A 15,157-nucleotide genomic window follows, 5' to 3' on the forward strand; every position below is an offset into this window, starting at 1 on the left:
GGTACAATCATAGCTCACCGTAGCCTCAAACTCCTGGGCTCAAGCAATTCTCCCACCTCCGCCTCCTGAGTAGCCAGGGCTACAGGCACTTACCACTGTGCTGGCTTTTTTTTTTCTTCTTAAAGATTGGGTCTTGCTATGTTGCCCAGGCTAGTCTCGAACTCCTGGCCTCAAGTGATCCTCCTGCCTCAGCCTCCCAAATTGCTGGGATTATAGGTGTGAGCCACCATGCCTAGCCATGTTGAATTTTAGCTAGGAAACACTGGAAACATCCGCTGCCTATTGTTTACCTGTGACCTGACTATACATTCCAGAGCCTTGTGAAATAGAGAATCTCATTAACTCCAAATATTAGTCTAGGCCTCCTGCTCTACCCTTTGTAAACAATGAAGAAATGAGCACCAATAGGCAGCCGTTTGAAAAGGTGCCTCTTACCTCCATGCTTGTGCTGAATGCTCTAGTAACTTTTGCTCTGATGGTTATAACTTGTCCAACTCTAGGGAAAAACAAACAAACAAACCAAAAAACTCAGTAGTTCTAGCACATTTTATTTCAGATCAGACTTAAAGATTACTTAAATGCATGCCATAAAGCAGTTCCACCTTATCATGCTGATAATGTTCATGCATGGGAAATTCAGGTTAATGATAATGGAAAAAGACAGTGCTTAAAAACAAAGGCCGATTACTGTAAACCACACTTATGGTGTTAGTGGACCACCAATATTTAAACAGAAAAGAACCTCTGCAGAGATAGTGTGCGACATGACTCCAAATCCGCAACACATACTGACTATACAGCAGCTGTTTTTCCAAGAGAAGTTAAGACAAATACACCAGCAAATCTATACAGCTGATATTTATTTTTAAAAGTTAGTTAATGCATAAATGGACAAATATACAAAAATGCAAGCAGGCAAACTGATCAGCTTCAGTTGGTTTGTATGGGCCCTCATTGATGCTAGGTGGTCTACTCACTTCGATCATGTAACCTGACGTTGTTCCAAAACTTTTGTGTTCAGGCCCTTCAGTCAGCTCTAATCCCTTCCCCTTAGCAGAAGGTAAGAGGTTATCCAATAGAAGCCCCCTGGATTTTTCTTCCTTAACTTCAAAGTTAAACTGCATTTGCACCTTTCTCTTTGCTCTTCTTTTCAGGGAAAGAGGGAATCTCTTGAGACCTAATCTCATTCTTTACCTGTGCCATTGGTCCCATCCTCCCGTGATCCTGTCCCCTCCCTTGTTGGCTCTGCTTCGTCAACTCTGTCCTCTTTTCTGCCTTCAATCTTTGCCTCTTCCCCAATTCTCCATCAGTCTATGACAATGTTCAAGGCTTCTTCTTTCCAAAATCTTTCTCTCAAACTTATTATATCTCAAGATGTTTTTCTTTTCTTCATTTTCAAACTTCCTAAAAACATCTTTTATTTTTCTAACTTATACATTTCACTAATGCTTACTGAGTTAACTGGCATTTTACTGAGTAGTCCTGGCATTAAGCCGGGTCAAAGGACACAGTGATTAATAAGACAAAACTGCTGACTTCAAGGAGACCAATCTTTCTTTGGGATGCTGGGATGTAAACAGATAAAGTCCAAAAGATTACCAAGGAATTATCGACAATTCATTAACAATAAAAATCCCTGTCATTAATTAAATGAAGTTTAATGTTTCTCAGTGTGGCCATACTAATAACAATGACTACTCTTTATTGAATGTTGTGTGCAAATCAGGTACCATGGGATTTGCTGGCAAGATGGCCGAATAGGAGCAGTTCCAGTCTGCAGCTATCAGCGAGATCGATGCAGAAGGGGGTGATTTCTGCATTTCCAACTGAGGTACCTGGTTCATCTCATTGAGATTCGTTGGACAGTGGGTGCAGCCCATGTAGGGTGAGCCGAAGCAGGGTGGGGCATCACCTTACCAGGGAAGTGCAAGGGGTTGGGGGATTTCCCTCCCCTAGCCAAGGGAAGCCGTGAAGGACTGTGCTGTGAGGAACAGTACACTCCGGCCCAGATACTGAGCTTTTCACATGGTCTTTGCAACCCGCAGACCAGGAGATTCCCTCCGGTGTCTACACCATCAGGGCCCTGGGTTTCAAGCACAAAACTGGGCGGCCATTTGGGGAGACACCGAGCTAGCTGCAGGAGTGTTTTTTTCATACCCCAGTGGTACCTGGAACACCAGCAAGACAAAACCATTCATTCCCCTGGAAAGGGGGCTGAAGCCAGGGAGCCGAGTAGTCTGGCTTGGCAGGTCCCACGCTCATGGAGCCCAGCAAGCCAAGATCCACTGGCTTGAAATTCTCGCTGCCAGCACAGCAGTCTGAGGTCAAACTGGGATGCTCGAGCTTGGTGAGGGGAGGGGCGTCCACTATTGCTGAGGCTTGAGTAGGCAGTTTTACCCTTACAGTGTAAACAAAGCCACCGGGAAGTTCGAAGTGAGCAGAGCCCACCACAGCTCAGCAAGGCTGCTCCGGCCAGACTGCCTCTCTAGATTCCTCCTCTCTGGGCAGGACATCTCTGAAAAAAAGGCAGCATCCCCAGCCAGGGACTTAAAGATAAAACTCCCATCGCCCTGGGACAGAGCACCTGGGAGAAGCGGCAGCTGTGGGCGCAGCTTCAGCAGACTTAAACGTCCCTGCCTGATGGCTCTGAAGAGAGCTGCAGATCTCCCAGCACAGCGTTTGAGTTCTGATAAGGCACACAATGCCTCCTCAAGTGTGTCCCAGACCACCACGTATCCTGACTGGGAGACACCTCCCAGTCGGGGCCGACAGACACCTCATACAGGAGAGCTCTAACTGGCATCTGGCAGGTGCCCCTATGGGACAAAGCTTCCAGAGGAAGGAACAGGAAGGAATCTTTGCTGTTCTGCAGCCTCTGCTGGGAATACCCAGGCAAACAGGGTCTGGAGTGGACCTCCAGCAAACTCCAGCAGACCTGCAGCAGAGGGGCCTGACTGTCAGAAGGAAAATTAACAAACAGAAAGGAATAGCATCAACATCAACAAAAAGGACGTCCACTCAGATACCTCATCTGAAGGTCACCAGCATCAAAGACCAAAGGTAGATAAACCCATGAAGATGGGGAGAAAACAGTGCAAAAAGGCCGAAAATGCCTCTTCTCCACAAAAGGATCACAACTTCTTGCTAGGAAGGGGAAAAAACTGGATGGAGAATGAGTTCAATGAACTGACAGAAGAAGGCTTCAGAAGGTGGGTAATAACAAACTCCTCCGAGCTAAAGGAGCACGTTCTAACCCAAGGCAAGGAAGCTAAGAACCTTGAAAAAAGGTTAGAGGAATTGCTAACTAGAATAACTAGTTTAGAGAAGAACATAAATGACCTGAAGGAGCTGAAAAACACAGCATGAGAACTTCGTGAAGCATATACAACTATCAATAGCTGAATCAATCAAGCAGAAGAAAGGATATCAGAGATTGAAGATCAACTTAATGAAATAAAGCTAGAAGACAAGATAAGAGAAAAAAGAATGAAAATAAACAAACAAAGCCTCCAAGAAATATGAGACTATGTGAAAAGACCAAATCTACGTTGGATTGGTGTACCTGAAAGTGATAGAGAGAATAGAACCAGGTTGGAAAACACTCTTTAGGATATTATCCAAGAGAACTTCCCCAATCTAGCAAGACAGCCCAACATTCCAATTCAGGAAATACAGAGAATACCACAAAGGTACTCCTTGAGAAGAGCAACCTTAAGACACATAATCGTCAGATTCACCAAGGTTGAAATGAAGGACAAAATGTTAAGGACAGCCAGAGAGAAAGGTCAGGTTACCCACAAAGGGAAGCCCATCAGAATAACAGCGGATCTCTCTGCAGAAACCCTATAAGCCAGAAGAGAGTGGGGGCCAATATTCAACATTCTTAAAGAATTTTCAACCCAGAATTTCATATCCAGCCAAACTAAGCTTCATAAGTGAAGGAGAAATAAAATCCTTTACAGACAAGCAAATGCTGAGAGACTTTGTCACCACCAGGGCTGCCTTACAAGAGCTCCTGAAGGAAGCACTAAACATGGAAAGGAACAACCGGTACCAGCCACTCCAAAAACATATCAAATTATAAAGACCATCGACATTATGAAGAAACTGCATCAACTAACAGGCAAAAGAATCAGCTAGCATCATAATGACAGCATCAAATTCACACTTAACAATATTAATCTTAAATGTAAATGGGCTAAATGCTCCCCTTAAAAGACACAAACTGGCAAATTGGATAAAGAGTCAAGACCCATCAGTGTGCTGTATTCAGGAGACCCATCTCACGTGCAAAGACACACGTAGGCTCAAAATAAAGGGCTGGAGGAATATTTACCAAGCAAATGGAAAGCAAAAAAAAGCAGGGGTTGCATCCTAGTCTCTGATAAAACAGACTTTAAATGAACAAAGATCAAAAGAGACAAAGAAGGACATTACATATTGGTAAAGGAATCAATTCAACAAGAAGAGTAACTATCCTAAATATATATGCACCCAACACAGAGGCACCCAGATTCATAGAGAAAGTTCTTAGAGACCTACAAAGAGACACACAATAATAGTGGGAGATTTAACACCCCACTGTCAATATTAGACAGATCAACGAGACAGAAAATTAACAAGGATATTCAGAACTTGAACTCGGCTCTGGACCAAGCAGACTTAATAGACACCTACAAAACTCTCCACCCCAAATGAACAGAATATACATTCTTCTTAGCACGACATATCACTTATTCTAAAATTGACCACATAATTGGAGGTAAAACACTCCTCAGCAAATGCAAAAGAATGGAAATCATAACAAACAGTCTCTCAGGGTACAGTACAATCAAATTAGAACTCAAGATTAAGAAACTCACTCAAAATCGCTCAACTACATGGAAACTGAACAACCTGCTCCTGAATGACTACTGGGTACATAACGAAATGAAGGCAGAAATAAATAAGTTCTTTGAAACCAATGAGAACAAAGACACAACATACCAGAATCTCTGGGACACATTTAAAGCAGTGTGTAGAGAGAAATTTATAGCACTAAATGCCCAGAAGAGAAAGCAGGAAAGATCTAAAATCGACACCCTAATATCACAATTAAAAGAACGAGAGAAGCAAGAGCAAAAAAATTCAAAAGTGAGCAGAAGACAAGAAATAACTAAGATCAGAGCAGAACTGAAGGAGATAGAGACATGAAAAACCCTTCAAAAAAATCAATGAATCCAGAAGCTGTTTTTCTGAAAACATCAACAAAATAGATAGATCGCCAGCCAGACTAATAAAGAAGAAAAGAGAGAAGAATCAAATAGACACAATAAAAAGTGATAAAGGGGATATCACCACTGCTCCCACAGAAATACAAACTACTATCAGAGAATACTACAAACACCTCTACACAAATAAACTAAAAAATTTAGAAGAAATGGATAAATTCCTGGACACATAAAACCTCCCAAGACTAAACTAGGAAGAAGTCGAATCTCTGAATAGACAAATGTCAAGTTCTGAAATTGAGGCAGTAATTAATAGCCTACCAACCAAAAAAAGTCCAGGCCCAGATGGATTCACAGCTGAATTCTACCAGAGGTACAAAGAGGAGCTGGTACCATTCCTTCTGAAACTATTCTAAACAACAGAAAAAGATGGACTCCTCCCTAACTCATTATATGAGGCCAGCATCATCCTGATACCAAAACCTGGCAGAGACACAACAAAAAAAGAAAATTTCAGGCCAATATCTCTGATGAACATCGATGTGAAAATCCTCAATAAAATACTGGCAAACAGAATCCAGCAGCACATCAAAAAGCTTATCCACCATGATCAAGTCGACTTCATCCCTGGGATGCAAGGCTGGTTCAACATACACAAATCAATAAACGAAATCTATCACATAAACAGAACCAATGACAAAAACCACATAATTATCTCAATAGATGCAGAAAAGGCCTTCAACAAAATTCAACAACCCATTCATGCTAAAAACTCTCAATAAACTAGATATTGATGGAACATATTTCAAAATAATAAGAGCTATTTATGAGAAACCCACAGCCAATATCACACTGAATGGGGAAAACCTGGAAGCATTCCCTTTGAAAATTGGCATAAGACAAGGATGCCCTCTTTCACCACTCCTCTTCAACACAGTATTGGACGTTCTGGCCAGGGCAATCAGGCACGAGAAAGAAATAAAGGGCATTCATATAGGAAAAGAGGAAGTCAAATTGTCTCTGTTTGCAAATTACATGATTGTATATTTAGAAAATCCCATCATCTCAGCCCAAAATCTCCTTAAACTGATAAGCAACTTCAGCAAAGTCTCAAGATACAAAACCAATGTGCAAAAATCACAAGCATTCCTATACACCAATAACAGACAAACAGTGAGCCAAATCATGAATGAACACCCATTCACAATTGCTACAAAGAGAATAAAATACCTAGGAAGACAACTTACAAGGGATGTGAAGGACCTTTTCAAGGAGAACTACAAACCACTGCTCAAGGAAATAAGAGAGGACACAAACAAATGGGAAAATATTCCACGCTCATGGATAGGAAGAATCAACATCGTGAAAATGGCCATACTGCCCAAAGTAATTTATAGATTCAATGCTATCCCCATCAAGCTACCATTGACTTTCTTCACAGAATTGGATAAACTACTTTAAATTTTATGTGGAACCAAAACAGAGCCTGAATAGCCAAGACAATCTTAAGCAAAAAGAACAAAGCTGGAGGCATCATGCTATCTGACTTCAAACTATACCAGCAGTAACCAAAACAGCATGGTACAGGTACCAAAACAGATATATAGACCAATGGAACAGAACAGAGGCTTCAGAAATAACACCACACATCTCCAACCATCTAATCTTTGACTAACCTGACAAAAACAAGCAATGGAGAAAGGATTCCCTATTTAATAAATAGTGTTAGGAAAACAGGCTAGCCATATGCAGAAAACTGAAACTGGACCCCTTCCTTACACCTTATACAAAAATTAACTCAAGATGGATTAAAGACTTAAACATAAGACCTAAAACCATAAAAATTCTAAAAAAAAAAAAACCCTAGGCAATACCATTCAGGACATAGGCATGGGCAAAGACTTCATGACTAAAACACCAAAAGCAATGGTAACAAAAGCCAAAATAGACAAATGGGCTCAATTAAACTAAAGAGCTTCTGCCCAGTAAAAGAGACTATCATCAGACTGAACAGGCAACCTACAGAATGGGAGAAAATTTCTGCAATCTATCCATCTGACAAAGGGCTAATATCCAGAATCTACAAAGAACTTAAACAAATTTACAAGAAAAAACAACCCCATCAAAAAGTGGGCAAAGGATATGAACAGACACTTTTCAAAAGAGAGCCAAATCATGAATGAACACCCATTCACAATTGCTACAAAGAGAATAAAATACCTAGGAAGACAACTTACAAGGGATGTGAAGGACCTTTTCAAGGAGAACTACAAACCACTGCTCAAGGAAATAAGAGAGGACACAAACAAATGGGAAAATATTCCACGCTCATGGATAGGAAGAATCAACATCGTGAAAATGGCCATACTGCCCAAAGTAATTTATAGATTCAATGCTATCCCCATCAAGCTACCATTGACTTTCTTCACAGAATTGGATAAGCTACTTTTTTATGTGGCCAAAAAACTTAAGAAAAAAAGCTCACCATCACTGGTCATTAGAGAAATGCAAATCAAACACAATGGGATTCCATCTCACGCCAGTTACGTGACAATCATTAAAAAGTCAGGAAACAACAGATGCTGGAGAGTATGTGGGGAAATAAGAACGCTTTTACGTTGTTGGTGGGAGTGTAAATTAGTTCAACCATTGTGGAAGAGAGCATGGCAATTCCTCAAGGATCTAGAACTAGAAATACCATTTGACCCAGCAATCCCATTACTGGATATGTACCCAAAGGATTATAAATCATTCTACTATAAAGACACATGCACACATGTTTATTGCGGCACTGTTCACAATAGCAAAGACGTGGAAGCAACCCAAATGTCCATCAGTGACAGACTGGATAAAGAAAACGTGGCACATATACACCATGGAATACTAGGCAGCCATAAAAAAGGATGAGTTTGTGTCCTTTGCAGGGACATGGATGAAGCTGGAAACCATCATTCTCAGCAAATTAACACAAGAACAGAAAACCAAACAGTGCATGTTCTCACTCGTAAGTGGGAGGTGAACAAAGAGAACACATGGACAAAGGGAGGGGAACATCACACACAGGGGCCTGTCAAGGGGTGGGGGGCTAGGGGAGGGATAGTATTAGGAGAAATACCTAACGTAGATGACGGGTTGATGGGTGCAGCAAACCACCATGGCACATGTATACCTAAGTAACAAACCTGCACGTTCTGCACATGTACCCCAGAATTTAAAGTATAATAATAATAATAAAAATCAAGCACCATGCTAAATGCTTTGTATCATAATCTAACAACACACCATTCACTAAGCAGTAATCCCATGAGGTGGGCATTATCATTCCCATTTCATTCCCATCAGGAAATGGCCTTAGAAGGTGACGTAGCAACTGGCAGGATCAGAGTTCAAACCCTGGTCTTATCTGGCTCCACAGCCTTGGAAACATTACCCTATTCAGACTTCTGGTAAATAATTGCAATTCACACTATTTTAATCATAGTAGAGAGGCTTGTTCAGATACACATATCTCACTCTGTCATCCAGGCTGGAGTGTAGTCGTTTAATTATGGCTCACTGGAGCCTTAAATTCCTGGGCTCAAATGATCTTCCTGCATTGGACTCCCAAAGTGCTGGGATACAGCATGAGCCACTGCATCTGGTCTAGATATATTAAAGACAGTCTATAAGATGAACCAGTTGGGTTTACCTAGAAGAGTGACCGCATCTGGTTAAAGCCTTTGAGCATATATTGTTACTCTACATACCTGTCATAATCTGTAGCATTTTTTGGCAGAAAAACTGGAGGTAAAGAAAGAGTTTAATAATACATACATATGCATATTTATATAAACAATTAATTTGTATATTAGAAATCTGAACAAATTTAAATTTCTGGCGCAGTTTTATTAACCTTTAATTTTAAAAGTTTGAAAACTGATAAAACCTACATAACAACTGCTATGGAGAGGAATTTGGCAATGTCTAATAAAATGACATATTCATTTACCCTTTGACTCAGCAATCCAATTTCCAGAAATCTATCCCACAAAGGCCAGGCATGATGGCTCATGCCTGTAATCCCAGCACTTTGGGAGGGTGAGGCAGGTGGATCACCTGAGGTCAGGAGTTCGAGACCAGCCTGGCCAACATGGCAAAGCCCCGTCTCTACTAAAAATTCAAAAATTAGCCAGGTGTGGTGGCACGTGCCCATAGTCTCAGCTACTAGGGAGGCTGAGGCAGGAGAATCGCTTGAACCTGGGAGGCAGAGGCTACAGTGAGCCGAGATCGCGCCATTGCACTCCAGCCTGGGTGACAGAGCGAGACTCTGTCTTAAAAAAGAAAGAAAGAAATCTATCCTACAAATATACTGGCAAAAATACAAACAGACATCTGCACAAGACTGCAAATTGAAATATTATTTGTAATAGCAAAAGACTGGAAATAATCTAAATGTTCACCAGTGGAGGACCGGTTGAATAATGTAGTGTGCTTCCACAATGGAGTACTATGTAGATATTAAAAGGAATGATGAATATCTACTTATAGTTATGCCTAGTTTAATGACAGGGATGTGTTCTGAGAAATGCTTCATTAGGTGATTCTGTTCTTGTGGAAACATCAGAGTGCACCCACACTAACCTAGATGGTATAGCCTCCTACACACCTAGGCTATATGGTCTAGTCTATTGCTCCCAGGCCACAAACCTGTAGAGGATGTTACTGTGCTGAATACTGTCGGCAACCGTAAACAGTGGTAAGTATTCGTGTATCCAAACATAGCTAAATGTAGAAAAGATGCAGTAAAAATGCAGTATTAAAATCTTTTTTTTTTTTTTTTTTTGAGATGGAGTTTTGTTCTCGTTGCCCAGGCTGGAGTGCAGTGGTGCAATCTTGGCTCACTGCGACCTCCGTCTCCTGGGTTCAAGTGATTCTCCTGCCTCAGCCTCCTGAGTAGCTGGGATTACAAGCGCGTGCCATCACGCCCAGCTAATTTTTTTGTATTTTTCGTAGAGATGCGGTTTCATCATGCTGGCCAGGCTGGTCTCAAACTCCTGACCTCAGATGATCCACCCACCTCAGCCTTCCAAAGTGCAAGGATTACCGGTGTGAGCTCCCACACATGGCCAGTATTAAAATCTTATGGGACTGCTGACACTGACCAAAATACTGCTATGCAGCATATGACTGCATATTGGTATGGAGTGATTTTCTAGATAGAAATACTGTATACTTTTACAGCGTATACTTTATACACTATATATACTTTTCTCCACCTCATTTTTATTTTAAGTGAAAAAAGTGAGGATATATATAAATATTTCTTTACATTAAAAAAAGAAAGATAAGCCACAAAATAAATGAAATGGTTACATAGAGGGAGAGGGAGGGGCCTAGATAGAAGGTAGGGAGGAGCCAGATTCCCCGGGGTGAAATGGGTCTATTTTCCAGATTGGACCCTGGTACCTGTAGATATTTTAAACTATAAAACAAAATTAAATGAAAAGAAAAGTCATTCCTACAAAATAAAAAAGCAAATTAAACAAATGAACTTAAGAATGTATGAAGTCAGCAGCTTAACCACATGGAAAAGGATTATTTCAAGTGACTTCAAAATACAGTGACTTGACTGTACCAGATGAGAGATAGTTTGAGAAAGAAACTTCATAAATAATCTTAAACTACTTTCTCTATTCATTTGTTAGTGATTATATTGGTACTGCTATTCTGAATCTAATTAATGTGTATATACATATTAATTTGAATCTAAATATCAAGACATTCAGCATAAAATAAAATTAAAAACCAGAGATACAGACACAAAATCAAAGAAATTAAGTAAAACCATATAACCCTAAATGATTACAGATTATTAATATAAATGCTTTAAAAATACATAATTTCTAATTCCGTCCACTGAAAAGGCCGAGAACTAATGCCCATTTTGATGTGAGGAGCACCTTTGCTGCCCAGGTTGTGGTCTCTGCTTCTCATGTCTACTGCAAGGAATCAGGACTCCTTGGAGAAGTAACAGATTCTAAGTTTGTGGGGGGGAAATGTAAAAGATGAGCCTGAAACATTTTATAGCAGAAGGCCAAGCAGTTACTAAACATCTTTAACTTTGGGCTGTTGTTCAAGGGACTTAGGGATTACACTGAAGAAGCTCCCACTACGCAAAGACGCGGCAGTCTGAGCTTCTGTAAGAATAATAACATCGCACAGGCCCAGTGGCTCACACCTGTAATCCCAACACTTTGGGAGGCCGAGGCAAGTGGATCACCTGAGGTCAGGAGTTTGAGACCAGCCTGGCCAACATGGTGAAACCCCATCTCTACTAAAAATACAAAAAAATTAGCTGGGCCTGGTGGCGGGCACCTGTAATCCCAGCTACTTCGGGAGGCTGAGGCAGAAGAATTGCTTGAACCTAGGAGGCAGAGGTTGCAGTGAGCCGAGATCGCGCCATTGAACTCCAGTCTGGGCGACAAGAGTGAAACTCTGTCTCAAAAAAAAAAAAAAAGAATAAGAACATTGATGAATTGTAACACATCAAGTACATGAAAATCTGTACGTTCCTAATGAATAAAGGGAAAGAGTCAAGCCTTTCCTGGACAAACTTTTCCTCAGGATACTCAGGTCATTAGTGAGTTTCCCTCTAGAGAAGTATTTTAGAAAACAAATGAAGAAGAAATGGTAGAATTAGCATATTACCATGTTACCAATATCTAATGACAGAATGGTTGTAGCCTATGATCATTAGATATTATATGGCCTTGACATGAGAAATTTTTATGAAAATATCAAACCTTCATCAGCTGGGCATGGTGGCAGGCGCCTGTAATCCCAGCACTGTGGATCACCTGAGGTCAGGAGTTTGAGCCTGGCCAACATGGCAAAGCCCCGTCTCTACTAAAAATACAAACATTATCAGGGCATGGTAGCAGGGGCCTGTAGTCCCAGCTACTTGGGAGGCTGAGGCAGGAGAATCGCTTGAACCCGGGTTGCAGTGAGTCAAGATCGCGCCATTGCACTCCAGCCTTGGTGACAGAGCAAGACTCCATCTCAAAGAAAAAAAAAAATCAAACTTTCATCATGTCAATTTTTAGATGTAACTGTCAGATTACAAGAAATACAAAGGACAGGAGAACACATTAATCAAGGCTACAGTGAGCAAATACAGAATGTGTAAATTCTATAAAACAAACGACCAGGTTTCTTTAAAAAATAAATTGCAAGATAAAAGAAGGAAGGGAAAATTTTATGTTAAAAGACACTTAAGAGACCTATCACCTATACTGAATCCTGGTTTAATAAATCCCATAAGACCTTCTAGTGAGACAGGATGTGGAAGCAGAACAGTGATACTGGTGATCCCGACCCTGTGTAGGCCTAGCTAATGTATGTGTTTGTGTTACAGTTTTTAATAACAAATTTTAAAAATAGAAAATAGCTTATAGAATAAGGTAAGGACATAAAGAAAAATATTTTTGTACAGCTCTATAAAAGGCTTGTGTTTTAAGCTCAGTATTATTACAAAAGAATCAACAAGATTTTTTTAAGTTTATAAAGTAAAAACATTACAGTAATCTAAAGTTAATTTATAATTAAAGAAAGAAAAATTTTTTTATAAATTTGGTGTAGCCTAAGTGTGTGGTGTTTATAAATCTATGGTAGTGTACAGTAACGTCTGGGGCCTTCACATTGCTCAGCACTCACTCACTGACTCACACAGAGCAACTTCCAGCCTTCTAAGCCCCATTCATGGTAAGTGTCCTATACAGGTGTACCTTTTTTTTTTTTGTGAGACGGAGTCTCGCTCTTGTCACACAGGCTGGAGTGTAATGGTGTGATCTGGGCTCACTGCAACCTCTGCCTCCTGGGTTCAAGTTATTCTCCTGCCTCAGCCTCCTAAGTAGCTGGGATTAAAGGCGCCCGCCACCACACCTGGCTAATTTTTGTACTTTTAGTAGAGATGGGGTTTCACGTTGGCCAGGCTGGTTTTAAACTCCTGACCTCAGGTGATCCATCCACCTCGGCCTCCCAAAGTGCTGGAATTACAGGCGTGAGCCACCGCGCCTGGCCAGATGTACCATTTTTAATCTTTTATACTGTATTTTACTATATCTTTTTAATGTTTAGCCATGTTTAGACACACAAATAGTCACCACGGTATTACAATTGCCTACAATTTTCAGTACAGTAACAGGCTGCACAGGTTTGTAGCCTAGGAACAAAAGGCTACACCACATACCCTAGGTGTGTAAGAGGCTGTACTGTTGAGGTTGTGTAAGTACACTCTATGATGTTCATACAAGGATGAAGTCATTAGGGATGCATTTCTCAGAACATATCCCGTCATTAAGTGATGCATGACTGTATATAGATGATGCTTGGGATTTTCCTCAAAACAATCCAGGCATATGGGGGAGTATAGAGAGGTATTGATAAAGCAAGAGTGTCTGTGAGTTGATAATTGCTATAGCTGGGGGTGAGGGGTCCTCGGGATACACTGTACTATCCTCTCTTGTTTTATAGGTTGGTGCAAAAGTAATTGCGGTTTTCACAATTACCAACCTAAATAAGTACGTTTGAAATGTTTGTGTATCTTGAAATTTTCTACAATAAGAGATGGTTAAGAACTTTCACACATAAAATGTTTTTCATAATTTACTCTCTCTACTTAGATGAATTAGTGTTTACCTAACAACCTAATGATGAAATTCACCATCATAAAGATCTTTTTATCATTAGTTATTCTTCTAGTACAGGAAGAGGACATTAATAATTAGCTTATAGTGGCCAGGCATGGTGGCTCACGCCTGTAATCCTGGCACTTTGGGAAGCCAGTGGGTGGACCGCTTGAGCCCAGGAGTTTGAGATCAGCCTGGACAAGATGATGAAACCCTGTCTATACAAAAAAAAAAAAAAATTAGCCAGGTGGGCATGGTGGCACGTGCCTGTAGTCCCAGCTACTTGGGAGGCTAAGACAGGAGGATCACTTGAGCCCAGGAGGAATAGGTTGCAGTGAGCCGAGATCGCATTACTGCACTCCAGTCTGGGCAGCAGAGTGAGACAATTAAAAAAAGGAGCCTGCAGAAAGTCTGTTTGGCTGTTATGCCTTACGCCACAATACATCTCAGGCTGAGAACTATTTCTCCACAAAATTAAGACTGAAGTTACACTTAGGAGTGTTTCTTATAAGTAGGCCCTGTGATTATTTTTTTACTTAAATTGGGTCACATGTTATTTATTTTATTAAGAAACAAGATCACTACCTCTGCATGAGTAAGCTCAGGTGCCACCAATACACGTCCCAGATGAACCAACAAACCTAGGAGAAAGGAGCGATGGAGCAATGTCACTTACCTAGCTGTCTCCTCAAACTGTATGTCATCCACTGAGGCTGTAACACAGGAAACTCCAGCATGTTTCTCAGCTTCAAAAAATACATAAAAACATGCTGCTTTAGTGGTGATATTAGAATATTTCAGTATAAGGGAAAGGAATGAAATGTAAGTGCATTGATCTTAGTCATCCATCCCTCATTCATTATAGCACCACTGTGCCCACAATTTGTGGATCAACTGGCTCCATACAAGCTTCTCTGCCCTGTTATGTTTCTACTGTATGGTAATTACTGCACTTCATCCTAAATTTTAACTTACATGATCTTGTATTTGAAATTTAATACCAATATCCCACAAATCTAGCTATTGAAATAGCAATTTTAGTAAGTTGGTGCTGACTTTAAATATTTTATCAGGTACTATCCTTCTTCTTTTAAAATCAAGGCATCACAGGTTAAATGATTTTTTTTTTTTTTTTTTTTTTTTTTTTTTTGACGGAGTCTCCCTCTGTCGCCCAGGCTGGAGCACAGTGGCGCGATCTTGGCTAACTGCAAGCTCCGCCTCCCGGGCTCACACCATTCTCCTGCCTCAGCTTCCCGAGTAGCTGGGACTACAGGCGCCTGC

The 15,157-nt window shown here is 40.7% G+C and overlaps 1 protein-coding gene across 6 annotated transcripts in view; it reads right to left on the reverse strand.

The window, feature by feature from the left end:
- Positions 1-15,157, reverse strand: part of ACOT12 (acyl-CoA thioesterase 12) — a 66,290-nt gene that overhangs the window by 42,940 nt on the left and 8,193 nt on the right. For 4 of the 6 annotated variants that reach the window (XM_003899882.4, XM_009208704.3, XM_009208706.3 and 1 more), the window contains exons 2-3: positions 14,553-14,622; positions 436-496 (exon numbers count right to left, since the gene is read on the reverse strand). In XM_003899882.4, the coding sequence (XP_003899931.2) occupies positions 436-496; positions 14,553-14,622 (131 nt within the window). Of the gene's footprint in view, positions 1-435; positions 497-14,552; positions 14,998-15,157 lie in introns of those variants that run through there. The other 2 variants (XM_017959713.3, XM_009208710.4) reach the window with 2 other exon arrangements.

This window comes from Papio anubis, chromosome 5, assembly GCF_008728515.1.
Source record: "Papio anubis isolate 15944 chromosome 5, Panubis1.0, whole genome shotgun sequence".
In the NCBI taxonomy this organism is placed as follows: domain Eukaryota; kingdom Metazoa; phylum Chordata; class Mammalia; order Primates; family Cercopithecidae; genus Papio; species Papio anubis.